We start from the raw sequence: 12,681 nt of genomic DNA, 5'->3' as shown, positions 1-12,681 counted from the left end.
ATTGATTATTTTAAGAATTAAAGTTTTTTTTCCGAAGAAATGCTCCTTTCATTTACAGCTTTGCAACTCCATCAGTCCATCTTATAGTACCATTATTACATCCACCACTATTTTTGGATATAATCATTCATTTTTGTTGAGCCCACCCACTTTCTCATCCTCCTCCCCCCTTTTTTTAATATTTTAATTGAAAAATAGTGTGGATGAGTAGGGTTCAAAACAAATAATTTTCACTACTAAGAGAAATATATTGGTTAAATAATCGATTCAATTATAGGTTGATTGGAAACTAAATTTATTTTTTAAAAGTATAAAGACAATTATTTACTTTTGCCCTAGGAAAAAACGAGGGGATATAATATCTAGAGTCTATTGTTTTATATAAGAAATTTCGGAATATGGGTTTAAATTCGCTGACCTTTCGAGATACGGGATTCAATTCGCTTACCTTTCGAAATATGGGTCCGAGACATGTGAATTTTTCGGAATAAGGGTTTTACACCTTTTTATATTTATTCTCTTCATTTTTCTTATTATTTCTCTTCCAATAATTATAGATTTACTAAACTATCCTTTAACCATCTCTCAAAAATTTCATTTTACCTCTCTCCAAGCGATTTGCGCTCCACTCTTAAAAGTCAATCTTCTCTCTCAAATTATGCGGTTTTGTATTTGAAGTCTTTTTTCGTTTTCTAATTTGGATGTATTTTATCTGTTCGTGTAATTTTATTAGTTCTTGTAATTGATCTGTTTGTGTAATTCTAATAAAACAGAGGCAGCAAAACCAATTAGGAAGAATGATCTGCAATTTTCCAATGAGAAGTAGGAGAAATTCAGAGGTTTAATATCACATTTAAGCGCATGATTAATAGAATTAATAGGATGAAATTAGTTCATTTTTTTCTGCAATTCTTAACTTTTATATATATTGTTATGGACATTTTAAGAATCATTCATTCCTTATTTTTGTATCAGTGGAGGCGGAGTGAACGTGAGAATTTGAGAGAAGATTGACTTTAAAGAGTGGAGCGCAAATCGTTTGGAGGGAGGTAAAATGAATTTTTTGAGAGATGGGTTAAAGGATAGTTTAGTAAATCTTTAATTATTGGAAGGGAAATAATAAGAAAAATGAAGAGAATAAATATAAAAATGTGTAAAACCCTTATTCCGAAAAATTCGCATGTCTCGGACCCATATTTCGAAACGTAAGCGAATTGAATCCCTTATCTCGAAAGGTCAGCGAATTTAAACTCATATTCCAAAATTTCTCTATATATATGGGAGTGATCAATTGCTAACTCATCATTTAATTGCTAACATCAACTAATTTAAAACCATAGGATTTTAGAAAACTTGTGGTCTACAATTTGTCACGTATAATTTTCGTTTTTATTAATTAAATCGAAAAAGATAAAAAAAAACTACCAAATTAGGGTTTTGGATGAAAATGTCAATATAGTGTTTCGAAAATATCAACCCAATGTTTTGAGAATGTCAATATAAGCAATGTGTTAACATTGCTTATATTCACATTTTACATGTATTATATTGATATATTTTATATATCATGTTAATATTTGTTGATGTACGAAAAAATTGAAAATTTTTAAATTTTTTTCTAATTTTGACATTGGAACATATGCAAGTGAGATCTCGTTAGAATCCTTATGAAATTATCTTTAATTTGATATATGTTGTGTGAAAAAATAATTTAAATCGATAAAGTTATATGTGTTTTAAAGTTATGAGATATTTTTAAAAAATTAGTTACAACTAATTTGTTGTAAATTAACCTTAATACCCTTATTGATGTTTTTTGTTGATCGTATTGACATTCCGGGGCTAATGATCTAGGCCCTTAATTTGAATATCTAATGGTTATTATTTAGTTATAATTAGCAATTAAGTATTGAGTTAACAATATAACACTCCAGAGGGAGAGTGTTATATTGCTAACTGGAGTGTTATATTGCTAACTCAATACTTAATTGCTAAGAGCATCCGTAATGGTGCGGATGTCCCAGCGGACTTCCCAAAAACAACTTCTGCCACGTCATAAGTACCTCCCACTACACTACCACGTCATAAAGACATCTCACTGCACAATGGCGGACATCCCCAAAGACATCCACAATAATAAAAATTCACAAATATGTAATTTACTGAATTAAAATTTCCACACGAATACGGGAAAAAATGCAACAATTTTATTTAAATAGTAAAAAATATACATAATTATTTTTAAAAAATACATAGTTAAAAAAAATTACAACCCAAAGCTTCGACAGACGTGACCCCCGTCTCTTCTAGTTAAAAAAATACATAGTTAAAAAATACATATTTAAAAAAAATTACAACCCAAAACATACATAATTATTTTAAAAAAATTAAAAAATTAAAATATCGGGACGTCCGTCGTGGCACCGCAATGGCGGACGTCCGGCACGCGGTCCGACGTCCGCCGGGACGTATTCGGTTGCGGATGCTCTAACTACAACTAAATAATAGCCATTAGATATTCAAATTAAGGGCATAGATCATCAGCCCCGAAATGTCAATACGATCAACAAAAAATGTCAATAATGGTATTAAGGTCAATTTATAACAAATTAGTTGTAACTAACTTTTGAAAAATATTTCATAACTTTAAAACGCATATAACTTTCTCGATTTAAATTATTTTTTCGCACAACATATATCAAATTAAAGTTAATTTCATAAGGATCCTAACGAGATCTCACTTGCATATGTTCCGATGTCAAAATTAGAAAAAAATATCAAAAAATTTCAATTTATTCGTACAACAACAAATGTCAACATAATATATAAAATATGTCAATCTAATAGATGTAAAATGTCAATATAAGCAATGTGTTAACATTCTCAAAGCATTGTGTTTATATTTTCAAAACACTATATTGACATTTTCATCTAAAACCCTAATTTGGCAGTTTTTTTTATCTTTTTCGATTTAATTAATAAAAAAAATTATATGTGACAAATTGTAGACCACAAGTTTTCTAAAATCCTATGGTCTTAAATTAATTGTAGTTAGCAATTAAATGATGAGTTAGCAATTGATCACTCACCTATATATATATAATACTCTAATAATAGCTAAATTACAAAATGAATAATGTAGAAGACTAATGCATTTAAATTCAAGTCCAAACTCCATAATAACTAATCATATATTTATAACAAACTTATTCAAATCTTACAATAGTCAATACATTCAAACTTGTCAACAAAGAAACAATTACTGTTTGGATTCCAATAAGGATGTCAAAGGATGGAAGAGAATCCATATATAATTGTACTAATTGATTGGAAATAATTAGATCATTAAATTTTTCATCGTACCAAAAAAAGAAAGCGTCAATAACTTGCAATTGAACTATGATAACCCCTCGCATAAGCTATTTTTATTTTTATTTATATATTTGAATGTATTAAAAAAATGTAGTATGACAATCCACGAGGCATCACAGGCATCACAGGCATCACATGACGGCGAACTGTCACACCGACTCACACGTGACTCTCGCGGTCAACTCCCACACACCCCCGCCACACCACTGCTTTGGCGGTGAGATTCTTTATATTTCCGGTGACGTCGCGGATGACCTAACATTCTCTTCAAACTAATATCTCTTGGGGAGTACTGAGTAGCATAAAAAGTAATCGAGATAAACTATGCTTGGAAATTTCGAGGAGGTGTCATTAATTTGAATAGTTGAGTATCATTTATTTATTTATAGCTATATAAAGTTAGTTATTTATAGCTATATAAAGTTAGTTATGTTGGGTAGTTTGTATTGATTGTGAGACAAATGTGAAGACGTGTTTTACATGAAATTATAAAAGCTTGAGATTCACGGGCCAACAATCTTGCCTCAGTTTACGAGAGGAAATCGGGTTTATATGGTACTTTACGTTTAAAATAACGTAAATGTACCCATTTTGTTATCTCTTCCATATATGGGAAAAACGCCACCCACATTGGCGTTTTTTATAAGTGAAGACGCCACCCGCATTGGCGTTTTACTATTTTGAACCGTATGTCATCGTATTTTATGGAAATACAGGTAAGTTAAAAAACGCCGATATGATTGGCGTGTTACAATAAAAAAACGCCGACGGGGTTGGCGTGTTTAGTAAATAAGAAACGCATGAGGGAATATCGTGTTTATATAAAAACGCCATCACGGATGGCGTTTTTCTCTTGGGGAGATGAGCTGACATGCAAGGGAGAGAAAGTCAACAGAGAGAGGGAGAGGGAGAGGGTAATAATGACTAGTTCTAGGTCTAGTTGAAGATAGGACAAGTAGTCAGAGTCACTAGTTGACTCCGTCAAAATGGAACTACTGCAAATATGTGGAGTTATGATTTGGCAAACAAACTTCATTTTTCATATAAAAATTTAAGTTAAAGTAAAAACCTACGAAACTTGTTACTTTGCAGTTTACATTGATCACCTATACATATTGATAGTAAGATTTGTGGTTTATGTATTGAGATTAAGATTTGAAAAAACTGCAAAGTCCAAGCAATTTTCGGTTAATTTTGTAACTTCAAAGAATATGATGAATTGTACTCCCTCCTTCCCGTGTTACTTGCACTATTTTCCTTTCTGGGCGTCCCAAGTTATTTGCACTCTTTCCATTTTTAATAAAAATTATCACCTACAGCCGCAATTGTTGACTTTGCTATACACTCATTCCTTAATCTCCGTGCCGAAAAGCAAACGTGCGAGTAGCACGGGACGGAGGGAGTAATAATTTTGACATATTTGTTCATTTGTACCATAATCACGTATTTGGGAGAAGTTATGTATAATGTGACAAACGAAATATATTAGACAAAACGTTTACCTACTTTAACAACGTCATGTAATACATCGAGTCAACTACTATCTTTGTTTTTTTTTTAGTCGTATTTCTTTTTGGGACTTCCCAACAAAGTTGGGACGGAGGGAGAACTATATACTCTATGCGTTCACGCATAGGAGTAGGAGTCTTGATTTTCCATTTTAGTTCATTCATGAACAGGAGTTTTAATTCATTTTTACTATCAATGATAATAGGGTCACACATTCCACTAAGTTATTCCAGTCATATTTCATTTAAAATTGGGACATATATTCCACTAACTTTTTTTATTATTTTTAATATTTCTTAAAATTTGTATCACTAAGAAATAAAACTCTTATTCACATAGGATACAGAGATTATTGTAAATTATAAATGTTGACATAAAATTACTATTTTGATCTTAACCGATTATATATAAAATTGTCCGTAACGTATTAATCATACACAATTTGCATAAGGATGTCATCGATTTAGTGGGATGGATCAACCAACATGATGGAGAGAACAATATAAAAATTCAGAAAGATAAATGTTGGGATTACAATCAAATCAAATGATGGCATTCATTAAATGTGAGCGATGTGACAAATTTTGATTTGAGATTTGGCTGCTAAAACCTCCCACTTTCCATACGTAGTGTAAACAGCCTTTACGGCACAATCTACGAAAATCAAACAGCCATGACTTTCTCTCCCTTGCATGCCAGCTCATCTCCCCAAGTGAAAAACGCCATCCGTGATGGCGTTTTTATATAAACACGATATTCCCTTCTGCGTTTCTTATTTACTAAACACGCCAACTCCGTCGGCATTTTTTTATTGTAACACGCCAATCATATCGGCGTTTTTTAACTTACCTGTATTTCCATAAAATACGATGACATACGGTTCAAAATGGTAAAACGTCAATGCGGGTGGCGTCTTCACTAATAAAAAACGCCAATGTGGGTGGCGTTTTTCCCATATGTGGAAGAGATAACAAAATGGGTACATTTACATTATTTTAAACGTAAAGTACCCTATAAACCCGATTTCCTCCAGTTTACGATACACACTGTTGCCTTATCACTGACGCTATTTTTGTTACCCAATACTTAAATTTTACATTGTTTTGTTTACTTTTTCATGGTATACTCAAATTTGAGATTTTTAATCATATATATTTACTTTTAGATCTTTAATCAGATAGTAGTATATTATTATTATTAGACCAACACACATGTATTATTATTTGTCTTTTGTGCTATGGTAGTAAGAGCATCCACAACCGTGCTCTTGCCAGCGGCACGGTTGTGGGCCCGGGCGGTACTATTCATGCATGCTCTCTGGCAAGAGCACAATACCCACAACTGTGCTCTTCCGCAAGGACGAGCACAATTAATATAAAATTCAATTAAACAAAAACATTTCAATAATATTAAAATTTATTTAAAAACCACAATAAATATTACAAATTACAAATAAAATTAAAAATTACATAATTAAAATCCTAAAAATTAAAAATTACATAATTAAAATCCTAAAAATTAAAAATTACATAATTAAACTCCTAAAAATTAAAAATTACATAATTAAACTCATAAAAATTGAGATTTAGAGAGTTGTTTAGTATAGTGTCATTTTTTGTGTTTGAAATGAGAGTATTTATAGATGAAAGTATGAATTTTGGGGTAAAAATAATGAAAAAAAAATAAATTAAAAGTGTGGAAAAAATGGATATATTTTATTAGGAAGTGAGAAAATATTTTTTAATTAATTTTGAATTTTTCAGATTTTTTTGATTTTATTAAAAAAATAATAATAAAAAATGACAAATCAACGGGCCAATCAGAAGCTGCCACGTCGCCACCTCGTGCTCTTGCCGCTGGCACAGACGTGCTCTTAGCTAAGAGCACCACCCTGCCAGCGGCAGGGCGCATCAACGGACGAGCTCCGTCCTTGCCAGCGGCAAGGACGGCGGTGAGCATGCTGCTCACCGCTGCGGATGGTCTAAGGGGCTTATTGTACAATGGTTTGAAACCAAATAAATTTGGGAACGGACATCTACAACAAGCTTGTTTGGATTATACTATTAACGTATTTTTCAGGATAAATATTTAATTTTCTCATCATTTTAGCGTTTTAACAAAAATTTCACAAGACTCACAATCTTAGTATAATTGAAAAAGAGTACCAAATGTTTTCAATTTTGATTTAAAATTACATACAACTCTGATTTAAAATACATGTAGTGGTAATAAATTTCGGATGAAATTGTCTATGAGGCCATCCACAACGCTGTTCCTATACCGTTCCTAAACCGTTCCTTAAACCACTATTTGAGGGCCCCACTGTACTTTTTTACTAGGGCTGGCAATTTTCTACACGACACGATAATCCGACACGAATCCGCACGAAATTATTGGTTTGGGGTCAAGTCTTATTGGATCCGTGTCCTTATCGGGTTGACCCATTAAGAACCCGATAATTTCGGGTTGGGTTCGGGTCGGATGCGGGTCGGATACGGGTAACCCATTAAGAAATAATATTATTATTTTTATTATTATTTAAAAAAATATATATTACTTTAATGTTTTAATTTCTTATAAATTAGGTTTAAATAGTATAAAACGAATTTTAATTGTGTAAATTAGGTTAAAAATTAAGGTTTAATCGTGTAATATTAGGTTTTAATCGTGTAATATCATGTTCGGGTTGTTATCGTGTCGTGTCAACCCATATTATATCGTGTCGATAACGGGTTCGTGTCGGGTGCGGGTCGTGTTCGGATTTGAAGGTAGCAGGTCGGGTTCGTGTTCGGATTTACAGTTTCCTTAACAGGTCGGGTTCAGGTTAGGCCTTATTGGGTTGGGTCATTATCAGGTTGACCCGATAACGACCCAATCCGCACGATTTGCCAGCCCTATTTTTTACTCCATTCCTTAACTAAGGAACGGAACCTGCAACCCTCGTTCCTTAACCGTTCCTTAACCGTTCCTTAAATTACTATTCATTCAATTTCATTTTTTTTTAATTTCAACTCAATTCAATTAAAAAAACAAACACATTTTATTAAAAAACACACAACATTAAAACAAAGTTACAACTTAAACTTAAAAAAATAAAAAGCACACAATTAAAATCATAAAAAAATAAAAGTACACAATTTTAATAATTTCATCCGCCAAAGTTTGCCCAAATGTGCTCAATTAGATCATGTTGGAGTTGGGTGTGGGCGCTAGAGTCGCGTGTCCTTGCACGAATAGATAACCGTTCTTGTATAGACGGATGCGCTCCACTTCGAGGCGGACTACTTGCGGTTGAGCTTCCGGGGGATTCGGGGTCGAACCAATTTCCCGCCTCGGGTCCTTCGTCTTGGACAATCATGTTGTGCAAGATTATGCACGTATACATGATGTCGACCATGTTCTCCATGAACCACGTACGAGCCGGGGCTTTGATGATGTTGAAGCGCGCTTGGAGAACCCCGAACGCCCTCTCCACATCCTTGCGAGCAGCCTCCTGCTTCTGCGCAAAAAGAGCCTGCTTTGGGTTCGCAGACCCACTGCACGTCTTCACGAAGGTAGGCCACTTTGGGTAGATGCCATCGGCGAGATAGTACCCCATTTTATAAATAAGATGGAAATTGGGGTGGAAATAGAGAGAAATAGATGTGTGTTTGTGATTGAAATGAGTATGAAATAGGAGTATTTATAGAGTAAATAAATAAATTAAAAAAAAAAAAAACGGCTATAAAATTAACGGTCTCATTACCGTTAATAAAAAAAAAATTTTTTTTTTTTATTAAATTCGAATTTTTTTTTAAAAAAAATGAATTATTGCGTCATCGGGACGAAGCCCACTCGCGGGGCAGCGAGTGGGCTTCACGCGTCGAATGGGAGTCCGCCACGTCGCCTCGGCGCGTGGCGGAACGTTTCGTTCCGCGTTCCGGAGGAACGAAACGCGGCACGGCATGGGAACGGTGGCGGCACGGAATGGCGACGGAACGCACGCTGCAACGCGTGCCGCCGCGAAACCGTTCCTCCGGAACGGCATAGGAACGGCGACGGCACCGCGTTGCGGATGCTCTGACTCTTCGGCTTTTACAAATTATAGTATATCCTACCGCCAATTCAACAATTGACACTGTCACACCACTAGCTAGGCACAACTAGCGTCGACTTCCAGAACCTCCATATACACTATGCTCGACTCCAATCTTATCGATAGTGTGCATGAGACTAGCCAAATATAAAAAGATTGCAATATTTTACTAAGTAAGTTGCACTTCATCATTAAACTATCAAAAAAAATGTTAGCATTAGTATACTTTAGTGTAATCTTAATTTTAAAATTAGGGAACTGCTACACAATGCTAGTAATCATTGTACTTTGAAGAAAAATTATTTAACTATAGAGCTCAACCCAAAAGTTTGTATTTACATTTTTTTAATAGTAATAAAAACAAAAAATGTTAGTAATCAATTTCTTTTTCTTTTTTTTGGAAGGAAATGGATTGTCCACCATTACTGCCAGAATACTGCTTTTCCAGGTATTATCTGGTCCACTTGACAACAAATTACTAATTATAAAAAATTTATAATAAAAACTATATGGATATGAAATAACTTTTTTGTAGAGCAAACATTGTTAAGTTAGGTGACCCACCAAATTGCAATTGATGTTTGAAAACTAGTCAATTAGCAAATCCTTTTTTTTATGGATGCTAACTCTTTTCCCCATCACTTTACCAACATACACATTAAATACACTTCCTTATTTAATGGAGTAATGCTTTTTATTTCTCCATTTACCAACCAATGTATATTGCTAGTACATATTTACATTCATGTGACAATATCCATGCACCGATTCAATTTATGCATATTATTTTATACATTTATTCATAAAATCGTAATGTGATTATATTGCCAATGGTAAATGGTAACCATAACCACATTTTTAAATATATATAGATAAAAACATTCTCAAAACCAAAATTTAGATAGGAGCAATGCAAAAAGAAGTTAATAGTAACAAAAATAACAAAATCAATTTATAAACAAATACAAATATTTATATGATATTTATTGTAAAAAACTTAACGGACACGATAAAACAATAGGAAACTCACAAAAAGTTAAAAAAATATTAAATCATGTATGCAAATATTGATTATAAAATAAAGAAAGAAACGTTTTCTTGATTGGATATTATCCCTAGGCTAGGATGGGTGTGAAAATGACATTTTTTTTCTTTCATCTTTTCAGTAACGCTGTCTAACTGTTTAATCGTAGAATACACAAATTAAGAATTTATTAGAATAGATAAAAAGATTGAGATGCTATTTACTGGAGCAATAATTTTATTAAGGAAAGGTCTGACCACAGCTTCTCTTAACAAAGCTAAACGATTAACGACCATTTCTCTAAAAAAAATCAGCAAATAAAAATAAATTTAAAATATACTCCGTATGTAATTTTTTTTACAAAAATTCCACCGAAAAAAAATATAAATCGTCAAATGAAGAAAATTCCCGAATTAAAAAAATGGTAAACAGAAAAATTCCTAAAATCTCAATGCGCGACGGCGACGGCGACCGGCGGCGCGTGGTCAATACTCCTCTGCTCCGGCAAGGCGAGCATCGCCGTGTGATCAATAAAATCCTTGAGCGCCACCACCGACTGCAGCACGCATTTCAAATCCTCCGCACACACAAACCCTAAATCCCCAATTTTTCTCACAGCATAAACGTAGAAAGTGATGCAGCCCTTCCTAAACTTGAATCGCGCCATCTCGCAGCCGGAGAGCCTCCGGATCAGCTTGCGATTGACCTCCCCGAGCGGGATCTCGGCCGGCCAGAGGCGCTCGGCGGCGACGCGCGAGGCCTCGGAGTCGAAGACGAAGACGACGACCTTGGATTTTTTGGTGCCGAGGCCGAGCGTGAGCGTGTGCCAGGCGTGGTGGGCGAGGATGGTGAAGTTGGTGGGGAGGTAGGCGGCGGCGGAGGGGAGGTCGCGGCGCGTGGGGGGGAGGGAGAGGAGGCGGAGGAGCTCGAGGGGGCGGGCGCGGCGGACGGTGAAGGATTTGACGATGAATTGGCCGCCGAAGCGGAGGCCTTTCACGTCGGAGGAGGGCCTGAAGGAGAATTCGGATTTGGAGGTGGTTTGGTCGTTGGGGTGCTGGTGCTTCGGCTTCTTGGATTTTTTCTTTGATTTTGATTCCATGGCGGCGGCGGCGGAGGAGAGTGGCGGTGGGGAGTGAGAGAGAGGGTGGTGAGGATTGGAAGGTTGTGATTTTGGGGGAATAAATTGTGCTGACGATTTAACTTTCATTTATGATTTTTTTAATAACTACTTTGTTTTATACATATAACGGCGGAAATTGTTTTTGGAATAAGTTGCTATATTTACTAATATGGGAAAATGTTGGAAAGAATTGGTTATTATACATAGTACTAATATCACATTATATATACGATATATGTGTGTCCTATTTCGAATACTCACTACGATTGTAATCATAATATAATTACGTTTGATAATACGACGAAGAATATAAATCAATTTTATTATTGGAATATTAAGATTGATTTAATGAATTGTAACGATCAAAGCTAATTATGTTAGTTAATATCGGTTGTTGATAATGTTTTGATTCTTGCACGAATTGACGAAATTTGCCTATAATGATGTAGTACTACTTCTACAAGTAGTATTATATTGCTGGTAATTCAACGTTTAGATTTTTTTTTTTCAAATAAGTAGTCCACTACTGTATAGTGTATAAGAATCCATGTGTAACAATGGAGTAGCACTCTTCATATTTTTTTCAAATATACACGTAGTATGATTTATGTGTAGACACATAAAAAGTGGCAATTAATTACTCCTTTCTAATAAAAGTGACACATCATAAATAAAATTGATAATAAATTTCCCTTTTATTATTCGTATGATAGAAAATAATCCGAGACGTCTACTTAAGTCGCCTAGGTATGCCCTAATTGACTAAGGGAATTATTATTGTTGTCGAATAAGAACTACTCATATAAACTTGACTTACAAAATATACATATTACTAACATTTTTTTAGGAATTTAGTGCACCCCTCTATAGTAAATAATAATTACAATAAGAATGATATTGGAGTATTTTGGACACAATTATAGAGAAATAGGACCACACTCTCACGCCCAATTAAGGAAACCTCTTTGTTTAAATGAATTATTCACTTATAGGTTAGAATCTTGTAATTATCTATGCACAATGATAAAGACTAGGGTAATTTCTAAGTTGGATCTGATTTTTAAGTATCTCTAGGCAACAATTGCAACTTGTCCAAGCTCACAATTTTTTGATTAAGTTCTCCTATTTATTTCTATCATCTACTAACATGTTTTTAATTTTTTTAATATAAAATATTTTCTTTGTAACATTGTGTATCATTACAGAGGAGTAATAAATTGCTAAGAGTTTTCTATTTTGATTCCAAATTCATAATGGGGTATTATTCTAGTTATAAAGGACTTTTAAACATATTAAAGAAAATGTAAACTTTCTAACCTGGTGGTTTAATTGGAATCCGAAGATTTAAGGTTACCATTGAAAATAGCTAAAATCTAAATTAGTATTGGGCCCATTTATTTCCCTCATTTAACCCAATTATTTATATATAAAAAAATTGTATGCTGGAAAAGTTCTTATATGTCAACAAGTGGGTACCTTAATACATCAATTAATTGAATAATATGGCTTAGTGGATATGTTAATATGTCACTAGTGGATAGGTAATCATTAACTGTCACTAATTTTGATTCGATTATAACA

At 33.9% G+C, this 12,681-nt stretch overlaps 1 protein-coding gene across 1 annotated transcript; it reads right to left on the bottom strand.

The window, feature by feature from the left end:
• Positions 1–10,199: 10,199 nt before the first annotated feature.
• On the bottom strand, positions 10,200–11,167 carry LOC121761181. Its single transcript, XM_042156787.1, has one exon. It carries the CDS (start codon positions 11,077–11,079, stop codon positions 10,429–10,431), a length of 651 nt encoding a protein of 216 aa, XP_042012721.1. The 5' UTR covers positions 11,080–11,167; the 3' UTR covers positions 10,200–10,428.
• Between the last annotated feature and the right edge of the window lie 1,514 nt (positions 11,168–12,681).

The sequence above is a fragment of the Salvia splendens genome, chromosome 13 (genome assembly GCF_004379255.2).
Source record: "Salvia splendens isolate huo1 chromosome 13, SspV2, whole genome shotgun sequence".
Lineage (NCBI taxonomy): Eukaryota > Viridiplantae > Streptophyta > Magnoliopsida > Lamiales > Lamiaceae > Salvia > Salvia splendens.
The sequence above is the reverse complement of the archived record's forward strand: the minus strand, read 5'-3'. Positions and strand labels throughout refer to the sequence as shown.